The sequence below is a fragment of the Oncorhynchus mykiss genome, chromosome 18 (genome assembly GCF_013265735.2).
Source record: "Oncorhynchus mykiss isolate Arlee chromosome 18, USDA_OmykA_1.1, whole genome shotgun sequence".
Classification (NCBI taxonomy): domain Eukaryota; kingdom Metazoa; phylum Chordata; class Actinopteri; order Salmoniformes; family Salmonidae; genus Oncorhynchus; species Oncorhynchus mykiss.
Window position 1 is genome coordinate 52,705,006 of NC_048582.1, and position 24,531 is coordinate 52,729,536.

At 44.3% G+C, this 24,531-nt stretch overlaps 1 protein-coding gene across 3 annotated transcripts; it reads right to left on the reverse strand.

Annotated features, from left to right (window-relative positions):
• Positions 1–7,547: 7,547 nt before the first annotated feature.
• Positions 7,548–23,911, reverse strand: ubp1 (upstream binding protein 1). Of its 3 annotated transcripts, none has more exons than XM_036953165.1 (17): positions 23,696–23,911; positions 22,863–23,078; positions 20,506–20,663; positions 20,251–20,327; positions 18,586–18,691; positions 18,380–18,486; positions 18,129–18,281; positions 17,678–17,788; positions 17,404–17,511; positions 15,387–15,490; positions 15,255–15,309; positions 15,002–15,092; positions 11,227–11,317; positions 10,082–10,200; positions 9,423–9,565; positions 9,014–9,065; positions 7,548–8,892 (listed from the first exon to the last, which is right to left on the reverse strand). In XM_036953165.1, exons 2-17 carry the CDS (start codon positions 22,976–22,978, stop codon positions 8,855–8,857), a joined length of 1,629 nt encoding a protein of 542 aa, XP_036809060.1. In that variant the 5' UTR covers positions 22,979–23,078; positions 23,696–23,911; the 3' UTR covers positions 7,548–8,854. The 3 variants fall into 3 exon arrangements, with proteins under 3 accessions (XP_036809060.1, XP_036809058.1, XP_036809059.1); XM_036953163.1 differs by having other exon boundaries at positions 15,002–15,095; XM_036953164.1 differs by lacking the exon at positions 23,696–23,911 and adding an exon at positions 23,407–23,669 and having other exon boundaries at positions 15,002–15,095.
• Between the last annotated feature and the right edge of the window lie 620 nt (positions 23,912–24,531).

A 24,531-nucleotide genomic window follows, 5' to 3' on the forward strand; every position in this document is an offset into this window, starting at 1 on the left:
ATGATTATTTATATTTAAAGGTGCTCCGCCATTTCCTGGTTGCTAAAATTCTAAAAGTTTGCATAATTTCAGTTATGTAGTCATTTCAGTTATGTGAATCATTGTACGATCTTAACTGCTGTGAAATATTTTCACTAGCCAAAAATATTGTATTTTCAGCTGTTTGAAGCTGGTGTACAAAACCAAAAGTTCAAGAAGCAAAAATACACTTAAGGGACGCATACAAATAGCGCACATAGAACATATCTACTGCTTCTGAGACTTGCTTTCATTGAGAATGACAGATCTATAACTAACGTCTATGTGGATTTGGTGGATGCCCAAAAAGTTACATATTGCAGCTTAATAAACTCAGCAAAAAATGAAACGTCATCTCACTGTCAACTGGGTTTATTTTCAGGAAACTTAACGTGTAAATATTTGTATGAGCATAACAAGATTCAACAACTGAGACATAAACTGAACAAGTTCCACAGACATGTGACTAAGATAAATTGAATGTGTCCCTGAACAAAAGGGGGGATCAAAATAAAAAATAACAGTCAGTATCAGGTGTGGCCACGCATTACGTACTGCAGTGCATCTCCTCCTCATGGACTGCACCAGATTAGCCAGTTCTTGCTCTGAGATGTTACCCCACTCTTCCACCAAGGCCTGCAAGTTCCCAGACATTTCTGGGGGGAATTGCCCTAGCCCTCACCCTCCGATCCAACAGATCCCAGACGTGCTCAATGGGATTCAGATCCGGGCTCTTCGCTGGCCATGGCAGAACACTGACATTCCTGTCTTGCAGGAAATCACACACAGAATGAGCAGTATGGCTGGTGGCATTGTCATACTGGAGGGTCATGTCAGAATGAGCCTGCAGGAAGGGTACCACATGAGGAAGGAGAATGTCTTCCCTGTAACACACAGCATTGAGATTGCCTGCAATGACAACAAGCTCAGTCCGATGATTCTGTGACACACCGCCCCAGACCATGACGGACCCTCAACCTCGATCCCGCTCCAGAGAACAGGCCTCTGTGTTACACTCATTCCTTCGACGATAAACGCAAATCCAACCATCACCCCTGGCAAGACAAAACTGCGACTCGTCAGTAAAGAGCACTTTTTGCCAGTCCTGTCTGGTCCAGCGACGGAGGGTTTGTGCCCATAGGCGACGTTGTTACCGGTGATGTCTGGTGAGGACCTGCCTTACAACAGGCCTACAAGCCCTCAGTCCAGCCTCTCTCAGCCTATTGCGGACAGTCTGAGCAGTGATTGTGCGTTCCTGGTGTAACTCGGGCAGTTGTTGTTGCCATTCTGTACCTGTCCCGCAGGTGTGATGGCCAGATATACAGTGGCTTGCGAAAGTATTCGGCGACCTTTTGCCACATTTCAGGCTTCAAACATAAAGATATAAAACTGTATTTTTTTGTGAAGAATTAACAACAAGTGGGACACAATCATGAAGTGGAACGACATTTATTGGATATTTCAAACTTTTTTAACAAATCAAAAACTGAAAAATAGGGCGTGCAAAATTATTCAGCCCCTTTACTTTCAGTGCAGCAAACTCTCTCCAGAAGTTCAGTGAGGATCTCTGAATGATCCAATGTTGACCTAAATGACTAATGATGATAAATACAATCCACCTGTGTGTAATCAAGTCTCCGTATAAATGCACCTGCACTGTAATAGTCTCAGAGGTTCGTTAAAAGAGCAGAGAGCATCATGAAGAACAAGGAACACACCAGGCAGGTCCGAGATACTGTTGTGAAGAAGTTTAAAGCCGGATTTGGATACAAAAAGATTTCCCAAGCTTTAAACATCCCAAGGAGCACTGTGCAAGCGATAATATTGAAATGGAAGGAGTATCAGACCACTGCAAATCTACCAAGACCTGGCGTCCCTCTAAACTTTCAGCTCATACAAGGAGAAGACTGATCAGAGATGCAGCCAAGAGGCCCATGATCACTCTGGATGAACTGCAGAGATCTACAGCTGAGGTGGGAGACTCTGTCCATAGGACAACAATCAGTCGTATATTGCACAAATCTGGCCTTTATGGAAGAGTGGCAAGAAGAAAGCCATTTCTTAAAGATATCCATAAAAAGTGTTGTTTAAAGTTTGCCAGAAGCCACCTGGGAGACACACCAAACATGTGGAAGAAGGTGCTCTGGTCAGATGAAACCAAAATTGAACTTTTTGGCAACAATGCAAAACGTTATGTTTGGCGTAAAAGCAACACAGCTGAACACACCATCCCCACTGTCAAACATGGTGGTGGCAGCATCATGGTTTGGGCCTGCTTTTCTTCAGCAGGGACAGGGAAGATGGTTAAAATTGATGGGAAGATTGATGGAGCCAAATACAGGACCATTCTGGAAGAAAACCTGATGGAGTCTGCAAAAGACCTGAGACTGGGACAGAGATTTGTCTTCCAACAAGACAATGATCCAAAACATAAAGCAAAATCTACAATGGAATGGTTCAAAAATAAACATATCCAGGTGTTAGAATGGCCAAGTCAAAGTCCAGACCTGAATCCAATCGAGAATCTGTGGAAAGAACTGAAAACTGCTGTTCACAAGTGCTCTCCATCCAACCTCACTGAGCTCGAGCTGTTTTGCAAGGAGGAATGGGAAAAAATGTCAGTCTCTCGATGTGCAAAACTGATAGAGACATACCCCAAGCGACTTACAGCTGTAATCGCAGCAAAAGGTGGCGCTACAAAGTATTAACTTAAGGGGGCTGAATAATTTAGCACGCCCAATTTTTCAGTTTTTGATTTGTTAAAAATGTTTTAAATATCCAATAAATGTCGTTCCACTTCATGATTGTGTCCCACTTGTTGTTGATTCTTCACAAAAAAATACAGTTTTATATCTTTATGTTTGAAGCCTGAAATGTGGCAAAAGGTCGCAAAGTTCAAGGGGGCCGAATACTTTCGCAAGGCACTGTACCGATCCTGTGCAGGTGTTGTTACACGTGGTCTGCCACTGTGAGGACGATTAGCTGTCTCTCATGTCTCCCTGTAGTGCTGTCTTCAGCGTCTCACAGTACGGACATTGCAATTTATTTCCCTGGCCCCATCTGCAGTCCTCATGCTACCTTGCAGAATGCCCAAGAAACGTTCACACAGATAAGCAGGGACCCTGGGCATCTTTCTTTTGGTGTTTTTCAGAGTCAGTCGAAAGGCCTCTTTAGTGTCCTAAGTTTTCATAAATGTGACCTTAATTGCCTACCGTCTGTAAGCTGTTAGTGTCTTAACCACCGTTCCACAGGTGGATGTTCATTAATTGTTTATGGTTAATTGAACAAGCATGGGGAAACAGTGTTAAAACCCTTTACAATGAAGATCTGGGAAGTTACTTGGGTTTTTACAAATTATCTTTGAAAGGCAGGGTCCTGAAAAAGGGATGTTTCTTTTTTTGCAGAGTTTACATGTATGTTTTCTATACAATTTGTGTTATGGTTCATAGCATGTTATGGTATGTGGCCCTTATCACAATCATATAAATAAACACACACCATCTTTATGAAATCGTTTTATTTCCAGAACAGAAGTGTGTGTGTGCATCTCCAGTTTGACTGTAGGCTGTACAGAAACACAGTGATCACCTCCTCACTGACACACAGAGACAGGGAACACAAGTTGCTAGAACTAGGACAGGTATCACTGTATTACACATTTGTTACACATCAATTTCTGTGTGAAAGGCTCCCCGCATTCTGTGTTTGACCAAGGTCTGTAGAGCTGGGGTGTATATGTTCTGAACGTTGCAGATAAAAAATAGAATGAATAGAGCTTACATGAATCCCTATTTTATCTGACAGACGATCATATCCGTTCAACACCATACATTTCTATCTTAACGTTCTGTAATGATGCACCATCCTGAACAGGCCCCTGTGCTCCTCAGTCTCTGGTGTTGAAGTAGGTGACACACAATGGAGGTGATGTTCAGTTTCACTTCCAACATTATTAATAATATTCACTTTATTTCTCCCAGGTTCCGTGAAGGGCGTGGTTCACAAACAACACACTACATCAAGTTGGACTTCTGTGGTTTTCAGTGCAGACTTGGTCTTTTATTTCTGGGGGAGAAAAGAGGGACGACTGGGCTACACTTTTTCGGACAAAAAAAAAACCTTCCTACTCTCCTCCGCCCAACTCATGCTCTTTACTAAAAGGCAAACTAAGCAGGGTTCATGCCAAGTGGGAAAGCAGTGATAACTACTGAAATTTAAGTTAGCCGTGGCAATAATTGCTGTGGGGTAGGGGAAGATAAACACATGCACACATACTCACACAGCCACAGTTTCCACTGCCTGCAGTCAACGACTAACTATACAGCCAGTGACAGATCTAAGAACACATACAGGGTTTCCAGCCCATCTTGTCAGGGGTGAAGGAAAACTACACCTTGGCTACGCCCCTGGTTTCACTACCAGACACACAACCTGTTCTAACATCGACTTCTTCCCAAATCAGTTTGGTCCATTTCATAGTGAGTTTATTTAAGCCTTGCCCCTCTCCTTCATGTCAATAGTCTGAGTATAGTCAGTGTGTCCACCCCCTAAATATTTATTTGGACAGTGAAGCTAAACCTTTTAATTTGGCTCTATATTCCAGCATTTTGAACTTGAGATCAAATGTTTGAGGTGACAGTATAGAATTTCACCTTTTAGTTGAGGATATTTTCATACATATCTATTTTACCATATATAAATGAAAGTGCTATGTATCTAGTCCCCCCAGTTGAAGGTGTCATAAGTATTTGGACAAATATAAATATAGTGTATTCAATTTAAACAACAGTTTAGTATTTGGCCCCATATTCCTATCACGCAATGCCTACATCAAGCTTGTGACTCGACAAACTTGTTGGATGCACTTTCAGTTTGTTTTGGTTGTGTTTCAGATTATTTTGTGTAGAAATTAGTGGTAAATAAAGTATTGTCATTTTGGAGACATATTTATTGTAAATAATGTTTCTGAACACATCTATATTAATGTGGATGCTACCATTATTACAGATAATCATGGATAAATCATGAATAATGATGAGTGAGGAAGTTAGAGGCTTAAATATCAATACCCCCCCTCCAAACGAAATTATACCCTCCTGTGATTGGTAATGGTGAGAGAGGTATGCATGATTTGGGGATATGATCTTTGAGCATCTAACTTTCTCACAATTCATTCATGATTATCTGTAACCATGGTAACATCCACATTAATGTAGAAGTGTTCAGAAACATTTTCCATCCATATTTACTATTTGTTTTTAAAGTCTACAATACTTCTGACACCTTCAAATGGAGGGACTAGATACGTAAAGTGCATTCATTTCTAAATGGTAAAATATGTATGAAATTACCCTCAAATAAAAGGCAACATTCTGTACTGTCGCCTCAACAAAACATTTGAACTCAAATCCAGGTGTATAGAGCCAAATCAAAAGTGTTAGCTTCACTGTCCAAATAAACATGTAGGGTAGTGTATGTGTGAGAAAAATAAAACGAAGCCTAGCGAACAGTGAGAAGCATGGCATCAGAGACACATTATCTTACACAACAGACAAACAAAGAAACTACCATCATCAATAAGACAAACTAAAAATGTTAAAAGAGACAGTAAAAATAGGAAATATGTCATTTAAGAGACTTGAGTGGGGTGAAACAAGTATCCATGATGCTTAGGCAGGCTGGGTCTCCAGTGGAAATCCTCTGTCCTGTTCTGAAATAGGCTGGGGTATATTGCAACATGGTCTCAGTATTAATCTGTACGTAAATCTGAGACACTTAATTTAGTATCACAACCGGCCGTGATTGGGAGTCCCATAGGGTGGTGCACAATTGGCCCAGCGTCATCCGGGTTTGGCCGTCTTTGTAAATAAGAATTTGTTCTTAACCGACTTGCCTACTTAAATCAAATAATGTCATGTTTCATATGATATGCACTAATTTGTGGATGTCCATCATCCATTTCTTATGTTACGATTTGCAATTTGTACTTTTCAAAATGTACAATATGTTAAGAATTCCAATTTGTTGTAGTTAACATTAGCCAGTGGTGTAAAGTACTTCAAAGTATTTTTACTTAAGTAGTATTTGGGGTATTTGTACTTCACTATTTATATTTTTGACAACTTTTACTTTACTACATTACTAAAGAAAATATTGTACTTTTTACTCCATACATTTTCCCTGACAACCAAAAGTACTCATTACATTTTGAATGCTAAGCAGGACAGGAAAATTGTCAAATTCAGTGCCCCTGGCTATCCATAAATTTAAATAACAAGAAAATGGTGCTGTCTGCTTTGCTTAATATAAGGAATGATAAATTATGTATATTTAAAACCAAATAGTTTTAGACTTTTAGTCAAGTAGTCTGACTCACTTTTAATAAAGTAACCTTCTATTAAGGTATCTATACTTTTACTCAAGTATGGATATTTTGTACTTTTTCCACCACTGACATCTAAGGGTGGTTAACATTAGCTAGTTTGCTAACGATATCTAGGCTAGGGGTTAGGTTTGGGGGTTAAGGTTAGGAGGTGGGTTAAAGAGTTAAGGCAAGAGTTAGCTAACATGCTAAGTAGCTGCAAAGCAGCTAAAAAAGTACTAAGTAGTTGCAAAGTTGCTAATCAGCTAAAATGCTGAAGTTGTCCGTGATGATATTTGAACACGCTCCTTTCGTTTTTTCTTTAAGTAACCTTTGGTCTAATGTAACCGTACCAAACATAACATACACTATATATACAGAAGTATGTGGACATCCCTTCAAATGAGTGGATTCGGTTATTTCAGACACACCCGTTGCTGACAAGTGTATAAAATCGAGCACACCGCCATGCAATCTCCACAGACAAACATTGGAAGTAGAATGGCAGTGACTCAATGTGACACAGTCATAGGATGCCACCTCTCCAACAAGTCCGTTCATCAAATGTATGCCCTGCTAGAGCTGCCCCAGTCAACTGTAGGTGCTGTTATTGTGAAGTGGAAATGTCTAAGAGCAACAAAGGCTCAGCCGCAAAGTGGTAGGCCACAAACTTACAGAACGGGATCACTAAAAATAGTCTGTCCTCGGTTGCAACACTCACTACCGAGTTTCAAATTGCCTTTGGAAGCAACGTCAGCACAATAACTATTCATTGGGAGCTTCATGAAATGGGTTTCCATGGCCGAGCTGCCGCACACAAGCCTAAGATCACTATGAGGAATGCCAAGCGTCGGCTGGAGTGGTGTAAAGCTCGCCGCCATTGAACTCTGGAGCAATGGAAACGCGTTCTCTGGAGTGATGAATCACGCTTCACCATCTGGCAGTCCGACGGACAAATCTGAGGTTGGCGGATGCCAGGAGAACGCTACCTGCCCCGATGCATAGTACCAACTGTAAAGTTTGATGGAGGAGGTATAATGGTCTGGGACAGTTTATGGTTCGGTCTAGGCCCCTTAGTTCCAATGAAGGGAAATCTTAATGCTACAGCATACAATGACATTCTAGACGACTCTGTGCTTCCAACTTTGTGGCCCCCGTGCACAAAGAGATCCATAAAGAAATGGTTTATCGAGATCGGTGTGGAAGAACTTCACTGGTCTGCACAGAGCCCTGACCTCAACCACATCGAACACCTTTGGGATGAATTGAAAGGCAGACTGAGAGCCAGGCCTAATAGCCCAATATCAGTGCCTGTCCTCACGAATGCTCGTGGCTGAGTGGAAGCAAGTCCCTGCAGAAATATTCCAACATCTAGGAGAAAGCCTTCCCATAAGAGTTGAGACTGTTATTGCAGCAAGGGGGGTGGGGACAACTCTATATTAAATGCCCATGATTTTGGAATGAGATGTTTGACGAGCAGGTGTCCACATACTTTTGGTCATGTCGTGTATCATACTAATTTGAGTGTCCCAGATTTACATTTACTGTGTCTAGTCTATGAAAGCAGGCTGTATATTATGGTATCAGACTTGGTTCATATGATACATGAACCAGAACAGGCCCTGTTAGACACTGGCTAACAGAATGCTAACACCCCTAACAGTCAAATCTTGACTTGATTGGCTAAGAGGACCCCCATCCTCACTAGTTCTAGAATGTCTGGGAACAGATCTAGAACGTTCATATCTAGACTACTGTGTTCTACACAATATACACAACCACACAGAGACTGTTGTTCAAGATCAGCGTCAAACTCATTCCTGGGAGGGCCGAGTGTCTGCAGGTTTTTCCTTTCAATTAAGACCTAGACAACCAGGTGAGGGAAGTTACTTACTAATTACTGACCTTAATTCACCAATAAAGTACAAGGGTGGAGCAAAAATCTGCAGACATTTGGCCCTCAGAGGAATGACTGACATGTTCTAGACAGTTTGTTCTGTTTGAGTTTATTAGTTGCCAGCTCTGCTTCCGTGGAAGTGGTCGAGTCTCAGTCAAAGCAAATGAGATCAAACGTCTGGGGTCCGTCTGTCTGTCCATCAATCTGTATGTTCAAGTCACATGGCATTACAGCACTGACTACTGGCCTAGCCCTGGCTGAAGCCTTAAGCACTGCCTCTATGAGCCTCTCTGTGGGGGGCAGCCTACCCCTCCCCACTTATAAAACTATAAAGAAATGGAGAGAATAAAACACGCCACAAGCCTCCCCCTCTCTGCCCCTCAGTAATAGTGTTTTCAATATGAAACAGTGGTCACACCCGCGTCAGATTCTAACGTTAACATGGCTTCAGTTCAGTCCCTCTGTCTTACACATAGCAATCTGAATGATAGGGGAGAGAGAGGGAGGGAGGGAGACTGCTCTGCTATTCACAGAGGGAGGAGTTTTCAGTGATGTCATCACGCTCTCGTCCTCCATCGCTACTTCAAAACCAGGTGGAGCCCCTCCCCCGTTTCATCTAGAGGGAGAGAGAGAAAGTTAGGGAAAGACAAGACGTAGTGTTAGCATGGAGGCCAAACATGGGAAACAGAAACTAGAAAATAAATGTCTAGGGCCAGACACACAGACTATCAACATACCTTTGAGTGTGCCAATGAGAAAGCAGCTCTCATCAGGTAAGTTATAAACCACCTGGGAAACAACATGAATAAACTTCAACATTAAATACTCATAAAAACAAGGGATGTTACTGTTAAATCTTTGATAAACAAAATAAATATCTTATAACTACAAGACAATGTAATCATGTGAGGGTTATACTGATAAAGAATTAAAACGGGTAGATAACTCCACTAGCTGTGATGGGCAGTGTGTTTGGGAGTGATTTGAATGGCACACTTCCTGAGTGAGTTGAAGGGTTAGGGTGGGACACAGCATTGTGTAACAGAGGCAGTATGTAAATATAATGCAAACACCTGATGGACAAAGAACATCAGCTCTTCCTAGTCAAAGATAAAATTCACACATAATGTGTAGGTATGTGCTTACCTGGTCACTCAGCAGTATGTGTATTCCTGTGGGTCCTTGTCGGTAGACCTGGTTGATCTGTCCCAGTGGAACACTACACACACACGCCATCTTCCTGATCAACTCAGCAGCCGTCAGCTCCTCCAGGTATAGAGCATGGTACACTGCACACACCCCCATTAAAACACACCCCCCCATTAAAACACACACGCACACTGATGCTTCTATTAATTGGACACACAGAGGTGTGTACAGTATATTCCAAATGAGTCCTCACAGAAAAAGTAGCTTTATCCATAGGCAAACAATTGTGGTGGTATAACGCCAAGTTAATTTTTTTCCCCAGCAACATTTCTGGTTATTTCCCCTTTTTGAGGGACTATATACCGTATCTTTAAAAGGGGCTCTCTGTAGTTCAAACAATAAGAAAGCAGTCACCTCGCTAGAGTTGGTAAATAGCTGACTGACCATCCACGAGATCAAAAGTACAAGGAGACCACAGGAGTCTGCTGAGGGGCGGACAGCTTATAACAATGTCTGGAACGGAGTGAATGGAATGCTATCAAACACATGGAAACCATGTGCTTGATGCGTTTCGATACAATCCCATTGGTTCCGTTCCAGCCATTATGAACCTGTCCTCCCCAATTAAGGAGCCACTGCCTGCGAGACACACCTACCATATAAGTTAGGTGAGTCACTGTGCTCTCCGTTCTCGCTGTCGCAGCGTCTCTCCAGCAGGGGGCTCTCCACATCACCCTCCTGACACACATAGATGGTCAACCTGGGACGCACCGACCTGCAAGGATACTTACACGTTATACACAGATAAACAGGAATATAAATCAGAGATGCACACATTCACATAACCTGTCTCACCCACTCTGCCAGGTACCAAACACTCTGCCCTGAGTGGGTGATCATTTCACCTATTTATGTTTTAAAATACATTTTCCCAAGGCAAATATGATTCATGTTCAGAATCACATTTCACCCCTCCCTCCCTCGCTCTCCACCCCCACCCCCCCTCCCTTACACCCACTCACACTTTCACTCCCTCCCTTACACCCACCCCCTCACTCACAACCACCCCCTCACTCCCTTACCCCCACCCCCTCTCACACCCACCCACCCACCCACCACCTCACTCCCTCCCTTACACCCACCCCCTCACTCACCCACCCACCCTCCCCCTCACTCACTCACTCACCCTCCCCCTCACTCACTCACTCACCCTCCCCCTCCCCCTCACTCACTCACCCACCCTCCCTCACTCACTCACCCACCCTCCCCCCTTACCCCCACCCCCTCACTCACACCCACACACCCCCTCACTCACACCCACCCACCACTTCACTCCCTCCCTTACACCCACCCACCACCTCACTCCCTCCCTTACACCCACCCACCACCTCACTCCCTCCCTTACACCCACCCACCACCTCACTCCCTCCCTTACACCCACCCCCCCACTCACTCACTCACCCACCCTCCCCCTCACTCACCCACCCACCCTCCCCCTCACTCACTCACTCACCCACCCTCCCCCTCACTCACCCACCCTCCCCCTCACTCACCCACCCTCCCCCTCACTCACTCACTCACCCACCCTCCCCCTCACTCACTCACTCACCCACCCTCCCCCTCACTCACTCACTCACCCACCCTCCCCCTCACTCACTCACTCACCCACCCTCCCCCTCACTCACTCACTCACTCACCCACCCTCCCCCTCACTCACTCACTCACCCACCCTCCCCCTCACTCACTCACTCACCCACCCTCCCCCTCACTCACCCACCCTCCCCCTCACTCACTCACTCACCTGGATCTGAGTGTGTAGAAGAGTCTGATTCCATCAGCAGCTCCACAGATCTGAACCAGGTCATCCCGGGTCAACTTCATTAAGTCACAACCTACACATCAAATCACATTTTATTTGTTACATGCGCCAAATACAACATGTGTAGACCTTACTGTGAAATGCTTACTTGAAAGCACTTAACAGTGCAGTTAAGAAAATACCACCCCAAAAAGTAAGAGATAAGAATAACAAATATTTAAAGAGCCACAGTAAATAACAGTAGAGGGGCTATATACAGGGGGTAGCGGTACAGAGTCAATGTGTGAGGCACCGGTGGCTACGCATAGATAACAGAAAGTAGCAGCAGCGTGGGGGGGGGGGGGGGGGGGGTGCAAATAGTCTGGGAGTCTTATGGCTTGGGGGTAAAAGCTGTTTATAGAAGCCTCTTGGACCTAGACTTGGCGCTCCGGTACTGCTTACCATGCGGTAGCAGAGAGAACAGTCTATGACTAGGTTGGCTCGATGCACTTATTGATAAAGCCAGTGACATATGGTGTACTCCTCAATGCCATCGTATTCCAGTCTGTGCTAGCAAAACAGTCCTGTAGTTTAGCATCTGCTTCATATGATCCCTTTTTTATTGATTGAGTCACTGGTGATTCCTGCTTTCATTTTTGCTGGTAAGCAGGAATCAGGAGGATAGAGTTATGGTCAGATTTACCAAATGGAGGGCAGGGAGAGCTCTGTACGTGTCTCTGTGTGTGGAGTGAAGGTAGTCTAGAATTTTTTCCCCTCTGGTTACATGTTTAACATGCTGATAGAAATGAGGTAAAACTGATTTAAGTTACCCTGCATTAACTTCTTATGGCTGGGGGGCAGTATTGAGTAGCTTGGATGAATAAGTTGCCCAAAATAAAACGGCATGCTCCTCAGTCTCAGTTGCTAATACACTGCTCAAAAAAATAAAGGGAACACTTAAACAACACAATGTAACTCTAAGTCAATCACACTTCTGTGAAATCAAACTGTCCACTTAGGAAGCAACACTGATTGACAATACATTTCACATGCTGTTGTGCAAATGGAATAGACAACAGGTGGAAATTATAGGCAATTAGCAAGACACCCCCAATAAAGGAGTGGTTCTGCAGGTGGTGACCACAGACCACTTCTCAGTTCCTATGCTTCCTGGCTGATCTTTTGGTCACTTTTGAATGCTGGCGGTGCTTTCACTCTAGTGGTAGCATGAGGAGCAGTCTACAACCCACACAAGTGGCTCAGGTAGTGCAGCTCATCCAGGATGGAACATCAATGCGAGCTGTGGCAAGAAGGTTTGCTGTGTCTGTCAGCGTAGTGTCCAGAGCATGGAGGCGCTACCAGGAGACAGGCCAGTACATCAGGAGACGTGGATGAGGCCGTAGGAGGGCAACAACCCAGCAGCAGGACCGCTACCTCTGCCTCTGTGCAAGGAGTAGCAGGAGGAGCACTGCCGGAGCACTGCCAGAGCACTGCAAAATGACCTCCAGCAGGCCACAAATGTGCATGTGTCTGCTCAAACGGTCAGAAACAGACTCCATGAGGGTGGTATGAGGGCCCGACGTCCACAGGTGGGGGTTATGCTTACAGCCCAACACCATGCAGGACGTTTGGCATTTGCCAGAGAACACCAAGATTGGCAAATTCGCCACTGGTGCCCTGTGCTCTTCACAGATGAAAGCAGGTTCACACTGAGCACATGTGACAGACGTGACAGTCTGGAGACGCCGTGGAGAACGTTCTGCTGCCTGCAACATCCTCCAGCATGACCGGTTTGGCGAAGGGTCAGTTATGGTGTGGGGTGGCATTTCTTTGGGGGGCTGCACAGCCCTCCATGTGCTCGCCAGAGGTAGCCTGATTGCCATTAGGTACCGAGATGAGATCCTCAGACCCCTTGTGAGACCATATGCTGGTGCGGTTGGCCCTGGGTTCCTCCTAATGCAAGACAATGCTAGACCTCATGTGGCTGGAGTGTGTCAGCAGTTCCTGCAAGAGGAAGGCATTGCTGCTATGGACTGGCCCGCCCATTCCCCAGACCTGAATCCAATTGAGCACATCTGGGACATCATGTCTCGCTCCATCCACCAACGCCACGTTGCACCACAGACTGTCCAGGAGTTGGCGGATGCTTTAGTCAAGGTCTGGGTGGAGATCCCTCAGGAGACCATCTGCCACCTCATCAGGAGCATGCCCAGGCGTTGTAGGGAGGTCATACAGGCACGTGGAGGCCACACACACAACTGAGCCTCATTTTGACTTGTTTTAAGGAGTTGGATTAGCCTGTAGTGTGGTTTTCCACTTTAATTTTGAGTGTGACTCTAAATCCAGACCTCCATGGGTTGATAAATTTGATTTCCATTGATAATTTTTGTGTGATTTTGTTGTCAGCACATTCAACTATGTAAAGAAAAAAGTATTTAATAAGAATATTTCATTCATTCAGATCTAGGATGTGTTTTTTTAGTGTTCCCTTTATTTTTTTGAGCAGTGTATATGCATATTATTATTATTAGTATTGGATAGAAAACACAAAAGTTTCTAAAACGGTTTGAATGATGTCTGTGAGTATAACAGAACTCATATTGGCAGGTAAAATCCTGAGGAGAAATCAAAATAGGAAGGGAGAAATCTGAGCTTTGTATGTATTCACCAGAGTCCCCAATGAAATCCCCTTGAGATATTAATGATGTTGCACTGCTTAGGGGTTCCACTAGATGTCAACCATCAATAGAAATGTTAATGAGACTTCTATGGTGTTGTGGGAGTGAATGATAGATTCTACTATCAGATGTCTGGCAGTCAGCCATTTTCTGATCACGCGCATTCCTCATGGTATTCACTTGCGTTCCATTGCTCATGAAGACAAATAGGAATACTCCGGTTGGAACTTTATTGAAGCTAAATGTTAAAAACATCCTAATAATTGATTCTGTACTTAGTTTGAAATATTTCTTCGACCTGTAAAATAACTTTTTGAAGTTTTTGTCCAACGTAACGCTGACCAGAATGAGCGTTTGGATATGTATACCAAACGCGCTAACAAAATAAGGTATTTGGACATAAATAACGGACATTATCGAACAAAACAAACATTTATTGTGGACCTGGGATTCCTGGAGTGCTTTCTGATGTAGATCAAAGGTAAGGGAATATTTATAATGTAATTTCTTGTTTATATTGACGTCAACATGGCGGCTATTGTGACAAATTTTGGGATGGTTTTGGAACTAGTGAATGTAACGTGCCAATGTAAACTCATATTTTGATAAATATGAACTTTAACAAAACATACATGTATTGTATAACATTAAGTCCTATTAGTGTCATCTGGTGAAGATCATCAAAGGTTAGTGATTCATTTTATCTCTATTTGTGCTTTTTGAAACTCCTCTCTTTGGCTGGGAAAAAAAATGGCTGTGTTTTTGTGGCTGTGTGGTGACCTAAATCGTTTGTGGTGCTTTTGCTATAAAGCATATTTGAAATCGGACACTGTGGTGGGATTAACAACGAGAATAGCTTTAAAAATGGTATGAGATACATGTATGTTTGAGGAATTTTAATTATGAGATTTCTGATGTTTTGAAAATGGCGCCCTACACTTTGACTGGCTGTTGTCATATCGCTCCCGTTAACGGGATTTCAGCCATAAGAAGTTCAAGTCCCCAGCCACTAGGAGCGCCACCTCTGGATGACATTACAACAGGTTCACTTTAATAACTCCTACAAAATAACCTACACAATGCGAAGAGTGTGTGTGTACCTGAGAAGTGGGAGAAGAGTCGTGCATATGTGTTGAAGCGGTTCTTGACAAGCCACTTCTGAGCCTCCTTGATGGTAGCCGTAGGACTGAGCTGCTAGAGAGAGGGATATAGAGAAAGAGAAGAGGGTGTGTTGGGGGGAATAACAATGAATTTCAACATAAATACAACCTAAACTGGAGGCTTTTGTTAAATGAGAAGTTTTTACAGGATTTGAGACACGTCAGTGTGTGTGTGTGTATGATGTATACTAACCTCTGTGACGACTTGGCTGACAGGGTCTGTCTGGTGATTGGGCGACGAGGGGCCACTGGAATACAACAGTCACAGTCAGCATTATCTCACTATGTCCACACAGAATTTTCTCACTCTCAGACACGGGCCTACCTGTCAGGTACAGAGGAGGCAGTGTATGTGGAGAGCGGTGTAGAGGAGAAAGAGGGGCCAGCTGTCTGGGGAGAGCTGATGTAGGCATCAGGCCACGGAGAACACTGATCAGAGAGGAGAGAGAGACAACACACTGCGATAATACTACTGAGCATTACCGTCACCAATTAGCAAGCATCAAACCACTCCACATATTATATTCACTGCCTTGACAGGAGTGGAGGATGTTTATATAATATATAGTTAGTTATATTGTTATATTAGTCTGAATTTTAAAATGGATCAAATTGAGATTTTGTATCACTGGCCTACACACAATACCCCATAATGTCAAAGTGGAATGGTGTTTTTGACATTATTATGATTTATTTTTTTAAAGCTGAAATGTCTTGAGTCAATAAGTATTCAACTCCAAGCCTAAATAAGTTCAGGAGTAAACATTTGTTTAACAAGTCAAAATGTGTACAATAGTGTTTAACATGTCTACCTCGTCTCTGTACCCCACACATACAATTATCTGTAAGATCCCTCAGTCGAGCAGTGAATTTCAAACACAGATTCAACCACAAGCATTTGGAAAGTTTTCAGACCCCTCGACTTTTTCCAAATTTTGTTAGGTTACAGCCATATTCTAAAATGGATGAAATCGTTTTTTCCCCTCATCAATCTACACACAATACACCATACTGACAAAGCAAAAACAGGTTTATAGAAATGTTTGCACGTTTATTTTTAAAAATAAAAAAAATGAAGGAAATATCACATTTACATTACTGAGTAAAGGATCTGATGTTCTTTGTTGAAGTGACTTTGGCAGCAATTACAGCCTCGAGTCTTCTTGGGTATGACGCTACAAGCTTGGCACACCTGTATTTGGGGAGTTTCCCCCATTCTTCTCTGCAGATCCTCTCAAGATCTGTCAGGTTGGATGGGGAGCGTCGCTGCACAACTATTTTCAGGTCTCTCCAGAGATGTTTGATCGGGTCAAGTCCGGGCTATGGCTGGGCCACTCAAAGACATTCAGAGACTTGTACCGAAGCCACTCCTGCGTCGTCTTGGCTGTGTGCTTAAGGTTGTTGTCTTGTTGGAAGGTGAACCTTCGCCCCAGTCTGAGGTCCTGAGCGCTCTGGAGCAGGTTTTCATCAAGGATCTCTGTACTTTGCTCCATTCATCTTTCCCTCAATCCTGACTAGTCTCCCAGTCCCTGCCGCTGAAAAACTTCTCCACAGGATGATGCTGCCACCACCATGCTTCACCGTAGGGAGGGTACCAAGTTTCCTTCAGACGTAACGCTTGACATTCAGGTCGAAGAGTTCAATCTTGGTTTCACCAGGCCAGAGAATCTTGTTTCTCGTGGTCAGTCTTTTAGGTGCCTTTTGGCAAACTCCAAGTGGGCTGTCATGTGACTTTTACTGATGAGTGGTTTCCATCTAGCCACTACCATAAAGGCCTGAAAATGGTGGAGTTCTGCAGAGATGGGAGAACCTTCCAGAAGGACAACCATCTCCACAGAGGAACTCTGGAGCTCTGTCAGAGTGACCATTGGGTTCTTGGACACCTCCCTGACCAAGGCCCTAATCCTCCAATTGCACAGTTTGGCCGGGCAGCCAGCTCAAGGAAGAGTCTTGGTGGTTCCAAAATTCTGTCATTTAAGAATGATGGAGGCCACTGCGCTCTCAGGGATCTTCAATGCTGCAGAAATGTTTTGGTACCCTTCCCCAGATCTGTGCCTCGACATAATCTTTTCTCAGTGGTCTATGGACGATTCCTTCGACCTCATGGCTTGGTTTTTGCTCTGACAAGCAGTTAAAATTTGTTTTAATACATTTGCAAACATTAAAAAAAAAAACAGTTTTTGCTTTGTCATTATGGGGTATTGGGTGTAGATTGAGAGGGGGGGGGGGGGCGACGACAATTGAACCAATTTTAGACAAAGGCTGTAACGTAACAAAATGTGGAAAAATGGAGGGAGTCTGAATACTTTCAGAATTTACTGTATATTATATAGGACACTTACAGTGCCTCTCTTGGCCAGCGAGTCCCCACAGTCAGCCGGCAGCGTCCGCTTGCTGGACTTCTTCAGCTCATAGTCTCCTGCCTCCTCTATGATGGGCTCCAGCCTCATCTACACAAACATGCACACTCACAATCTGACTGCAAACAAAACAGATAAAACTTGCCTACTAATACCCGTAAGTGACACTTCCGATACATGCAAACACTGTTTCATTAAGTGCCTTCTAGTTTTCCAGTCCTAATTAAATGCCATTCAAACCCCCAGACTGACTAACCTCTGATAGTATGGTTGTGTCGTAGGAGGGCTGGTACTTCTCCTTTTCCTGAGACGTTCGTTTCTCCATCTTCTCTCTGTCAGTCTTCTGTTTCCTGTCTGCCCCCTTTGGCTGGGGGGGAGGAGAGAAAGAGAGAGAGAGAGAGCGAGAAAAAGAGGGAATGCAGAATGTTAAATCAGGTGCAGGCTTGTCCTCTGACTTAGTATGTCAAAGTGTGTAAGTGTGATTGACTGTTCAGACAATGTGAGTGTTTTATTTAACTAGGCAAGTCAGTTAAGAACAAATTCTTATTTTCAATGACGGCTTTGGAACAATGGGTTAACTGCCTTGTTGAGGGGCAGAATGACAGATTTTTACCTTGTCAGCTCGGGGATTCGATCTAGCAACCTATTCGGCTACTGGCCCAACACTCTAACCACTAGGCTACCTGCCGCCCTGTGTGTTTGTGTACCTTGAAGACTTTGATTTGGCAGGAGGCAGAGTGGAGGTGTTCAGTGTACTCTCCGTTGTCTCCCTGTCTGAAAGTGTCGATCTGGATCCTGAAGGGAACTCCCTTCTCTCCTCCATGCTTTCTAGGGGTGAACTCTGTACTGATGCAGTGAACCTACACACACAATGATGGAGAGAATAGAGGCAGAGGACAGTCTGAGTCAATGTGACTACAGGGAAGTGTGTGTGTGTGTGTGTTGATTGGTGTGTTACCTGCACAAACACGGAGGCTCTCTTGTTGAGGTCCCAGAGGAATTCGGCAGCGTTGAGCTGAGCGGGGTTGGCCTTCGCCTCCACAATACCCACTGACAGGGGGATGTCTACACACACACTGCAAATTAGTATTACATACAGAACAACCCCCCCCCCTTAAGGCATCACATGGACTGACTGCTACACACACACTTAAGTGTTCTTACCGATATCTAGGAGACGGTCTCCAGGGCGATTCCATTTCCACCCCTCCAGTTGCTGGTGCTCTGTGTACTGGAGTCTTCTGTCATGAAACACCACCCTAACGATGCTCTACACACACACACACAGTTATGAAACACCACACTAACGATGCTCTACATACACACACACAGTTATGAAACACCACCCTAACGATGCTCTACATACACACACACAGTTATCAAACACCACCCTAACGATGCTCTACATACACACACACAGTTATCAAACACCACCTTAACGATGCTCTACATACACACACACAGTTATGAAACACCACCCTAACGATGCTCTACACACACACAGTTATCAAACACCACCTTAACGATGCTCTACATACACACACACAGTTATGAAACACCACCCTAACGATGCTCTACACACACAGTTATGAAACACCACCCTAACGATGCTCTACACACACACAGTTATCAAACACCACCCTAACGATGCTCTACACACACACAGTTATGAAACACCACCTTAACGATGCTCTACATACACACACACAGTTATGAAACACCACCCTAACGATGCTCTACATACACACACACAGTTATGAAACACCACCTTAACGATGCTCTACATACACACACACAGTTATGAAACACCACCCTAACGATGCTCTACATACACACACACAGTTATCAAACACCACCTTAACGATGCTCTACATACACACACACAGTTATCAAACACCACCTTAACGATGCTCTACATACACACACACAGTTATGAAACACCACCCTAACGATGCTCTACACACACAGTTATGAAACACCACCCTAACGATGCTCTACATACACACAGTTATGAAACACCACCCTAACGATGCTCTACATACACACAGTTATGAAACACCACCCTAACGATGCTCTACATACACACAGTTATGAAACACCACCCTAACGATGCTCTACATACACACAGTTATGAAACACCACCCTAACGATGCTCTCCACACACACAGTTATGAAACACCACCCTAACGATGCTCTACACACACACAGTTATGAAACACCACCCTAACGATGCTCTACACACACACAGTTATGAAACACCACCCTAACGATGCTCTACACACACAGTTATGAAACACCACCCTAACGATGCTCTACACACAGTTATGAAACACCACCCTAACGATGCTCTACACACACACAGTTATGAAACACCACCCTAACGATGCTCTACATACACACAGTTATGAAACACCACCCTAACGATGCTCTACACAGTTATGAAACACCACCCTAACGATGCTCTACACACACACACAGTTATGAAACACCACCCTAACGATGCTCTACATACACACAGTTATCAAACACCACCCTAACGATGCTCTACATACACACACACAGTTATGAAACACCACCCTAACGATGCTCTACACACACACAGTTATCAAACACCACCCTAACGATGCTCTACATACACACACACACAGTTATGAAACACCACCCTAACGATGCTCTACATACACACACACACAGTTATGAAACACCACCCTAACGATGCTCTACACACACACAGTTATCAAACACCACCGGCACAACGAACGCAACAATCATAACACAACTACAAAGAAACCACGCACACAGAAAAGCTGCAATATTAATATTTCTGACCTTGACACTCTTGTTGTTAATCTCTGGTAACTCGGCCAGCTTTCGGTTGTCCAGCATACGGATCTCATAAGACTGGCCTGAGAGACAGAGGGGGTTAAGATGAGGTTTGAGTGATTCTGTATCTCTGCTGTTTGAAAATAGCAAGAAAGGATGTTGTCTATTGGTGGAGAGCTATTAAGCATTACCATGTGAGTGTGGGTTTGTGTACAGCATAGTTAAGTAGTTTCCCATGACAGGAGTGTGTGAGTAAGTCACCTTGGTTCAGGTAGGTGAGTGTCTCATCGTGTAGTTTGACAGCAGGGGAGGTGGCAGCACAGAGAACGTACTGGAAGGGAGGGTTGAGACTGCTGCTCTCACAGTCTGAAGGAAGACTGGAGTCCTCCTGTTTAAAGATTGGCAGGGCCAGCACATCACTGGAGAGACAAAGAGAGATGGTGGGAGAGAGACTAGTTAGGGTAAGTAAGACTAAGTAGCCCTGTTGAAACAGTAACAGTTGGAAGTGTCCCACTGGAAAATACTTTTCTGTTTTACAACACACGAGCCAGTCTGACATAACCTGCACACAGACACTTGGCACCAGCTCCAGACAGACAGCCTGTCCCCAGCTCACCCTAACGGATCCTAGCGCTCGGCAGAAGTGTGTGTGTGCCCGGGTAACCAAAGTCTCTCCTATATGCCAAGAAATGTGTTCATGGTCCCTGGAACAGCTCAGGTTAATTAAGTTCACTTTGAAAATGTGGGGGAAGTTGGCAGTCTGAATTTAAAGTCCACATAATGCTCTAAGGACAAGTCAAGCTGTAGAAGACCTCCTCTACCTTGAAGTAAAAACTAAGAATCTGACAAGATTGGATAGGTGAACATTTTTCACTAAATAGCTTCCATCAATCCAGTGATGTCAGATCAGTGAAAGAAAATAGGCAATGAAGGGAGAGGAAGGAATCCTTGAACTATTGGAACAGACCATTAGTGTGAATTAGTCTGCTAGAGTGGTATATCTTAAAATAAAAAGATTATTCCAAATTAAAACAAGTCCACTGCCATGACATGGTTTAAACAAAACAATCCATGTGGGTGCACTTGTCATCCCGCGAAGGTCCCGTATTTAATGTTACATTTTAGTAATTTAGCAGACAGACACACTTACCCAGTGCAACTTAGTTGTGTAGTGAGTTCATATATTTTCATACTTTTTTCGTACTGGTTCCCTGCGGGAATTAAACCCACAACCCTGGGGTTACAAGTACCATGCGCTACCAACTCAGCTACAAGTTGGAATTTCATGTGTCCCAACTTTTCTTTCTACAAAAAAAAAGGTCCTACTGTCAGTAAGGCACCAATTACTTAAGGTTACAAGAGTGTAGACCCAATGACAATCAGTCAGAGTGTAGACCCAATGACATCAGCAAATGTCATTACACTTGTGATTTGTAAGAGATGTTTCGTTCCATTAATCAAATGGCAAATGTGCACAGTTTGGATGCTGGAATTATTTTGGAGAGATTTGTTTGACAATAAGATTAAAACATTGTGAATGGCTGTGTTCATGCCAAATTAAAAAGGTAGGATATATATATATATATTTTACCGGTAAACGACATGTCTTTACTGTTTATTGCATTCGCAAGCACATCCACACAAACAAGGTCCCGCATAAAAAAATAGAGACCCCCTGAATGTCATGGTATAATTCACTCTGGAACAGACCCCTCTCATAAACACAACTACTGCAGACAGTATACTGTATTCTCCCTGTCCCACCCTAACCCAACGCCTCCTGCATGGCATGCCAGTTGCAGAGCCGCTTCCCCACTCAGCATTGCTGCCAAGGAAACTGCATCTGCTTCCTGACACACGAGGAGCCGGCTCCACTGACAAACAGACATTCTGTTCCTACTGAGCACCACAGCTGCTCTCTAAACATGTGAGACACACACACAGGGAGGATCCTGATAAGATAGCTGACAGTCCTGGAACTCTTTCCCACAGAAACACAACCTACTTCACAAAAACATCTGTGGGGAAAACACACATAAAGCTGTTGCGGTACTGTGAGGGTGGTGTTTCATAACTGTGTGTGTGACACTGAGGTACACTGAGGTAAGGGGTGTGTGTGTGTGTCTTTTCCTGACTGTTCCATAGTGGATGATCTGACTGGTACAGTTACAAACTCCCCTGAGCATCCCAGCTTATTGCTGCAATAGCAACCCCAGTAACACCATGGTGCGTTCACTTCAAGAGGTGCCACAGGCACCCAGAGAGAGGTGGTGGGTGAGAGCTTATCCCCCCTCCCTCCCTGTGCTTAGGGTTTATGTTCCCGACATTCTGCCACTGTTCCCCCCCCCCCCCCCCCCCCCCCCCCCCTTTGTGTCTAGTATGGTATTTAAGCCCTCTGTCCTCCATGGCAACCTGCTGTGATGGCCCCCTCCATCCCAAAACAAAGACCAACACATACATACCACACAGAGGGGATGCGATACAACACACACAAAATGTAATTCCTCCATATTGGGTGAATCCCAGGGTTTAGGAGACAGAGTGGGAACAATTTGTAGCTTCCATCCCATGTCCAGACACAGTGATATCTATTTTGTATACCAAACGGTCTCTCTAACCTCATACTGTATGCGCCAGCCCCCAGCTCCTGCCCGATGCCCGAAAGACTGGCATCGAAGTCGTGTACCAGTCCTGACTCGATGGTGGCATCGTCCATCTTCAGCACCCAGGCCATGGCCCCCAGTTCCTTCTCCTCCGCCTCTAGCCGAAGGGCCGCCAGATTGCCTCCGGGGAAGGGACCGCAGCTAGCGGGAGAATAAACCGCTGCTGGTGGACTAGAGAAGATTTAAGACAAAGTTAACCAAGGTAGCTAGTTAGATAGTTGTGTTTGCTACTACCTGCTAGCTACTGGTGGTTGGCTAAGAAGATGGCTAGCTAGCTGTTAGATAACTGCTGTAGCTAGCTAACTGAAGATCGAATAACAGTGTATTGATAGCGCTCCACTAGCCGGGTGATATATCGCCATAATTGGTTACAATATGGCTGGCAAGTGAAAGTAGAAATCTGGACTGATGTGAAGACTACAGACTAACTAGCTAGGTAAAGTTAACAGACATACGTTAGCTAGCAAGTTAACAACAACCATTACGTTGGGTTGATTACCAGCAGCATGCTAAATAACCGTTTGCTAGCGAAACCCTGCACCACTAACGCTAGCTACCCAGCTAGCGCTAGTTAGCGCAATTGCGGTCCTCGAAAGTCAATTTCGCCGGCGATATGGCACACCGTAATATCCCAAACCCAGCCAAAGCTAGCCACCTAGCTAGCTAGCAACATTACGTAATTGCAGGGGGATGTTGTTGACAGTCCACACACCGCATTCCCACGCAATGTCCGTCTGAATTAACTAGCTAGCATTAACAGGCTAGTAGCATTAGCAAACTTCACTTGCTTTTGATTCACGGATGTTTGGAATCCTCCTATGCGAAGGTCGCAGCCAGCGCTTCCTGTGCCCTCCGAAACCTCTCTCCTTTTTTCATCGCGGACTTGTGACCAGGGCTACAGTTCCCGGCCGGTTAAATAAGAGTCTTTAAACATCAGAAGAGTGGCAGTTGTCACAAAAGCAGCCAGCATAAACATGGCTTCTCAACAGACTATGCCCTCACAAACCCCCCCCCCCCCCCCCCAAAAAAAAAAACTTCCAGCCGCAGTAGATGCCACAGAGTCTATGGGCCAATCAGAGAGCCGCTCTGGTGCCAAGCGCACTCAGCTCAGCCAATGGTCTCCCTCGGAGCTTTCGTCAACCCATCGACGTTATAACACCGATGTGACCAGTTCATAGCAGGCACAGGCAACCCATCACATACATTGACATAATCATAATACACAATTCAACCGAGACATCATAAATCAGGGAAAATAGTCAGCTACTACAGGCTAGCATGTTCACACCCCTCTGCTTCCAGAGAACAGTATTATAGAAAAGAGAGGAATGGATAGATGCAGTGTGGGACCAAGGCCAACAGAAGTGAATTCAGATGTAGTTAGTTGGAATGATTGTAGTGAGAGATATTTGGGATGGTGATACAGAGGCTCTTTAGGAGACACATGTTAACCCATAACCCTGTGTCTGGATTTCATGCTGTTAGAGGTCAGTGTGCATTTATAAAGAACATAAATCAGCCATGAATCTTCACTCCTGCAATAGCAGGACTACCCACCCTTATCTTGAGTTAAGAATCAGATAATGTCACATATTAACTTGTGAATATAGAAACTGCTATGAAC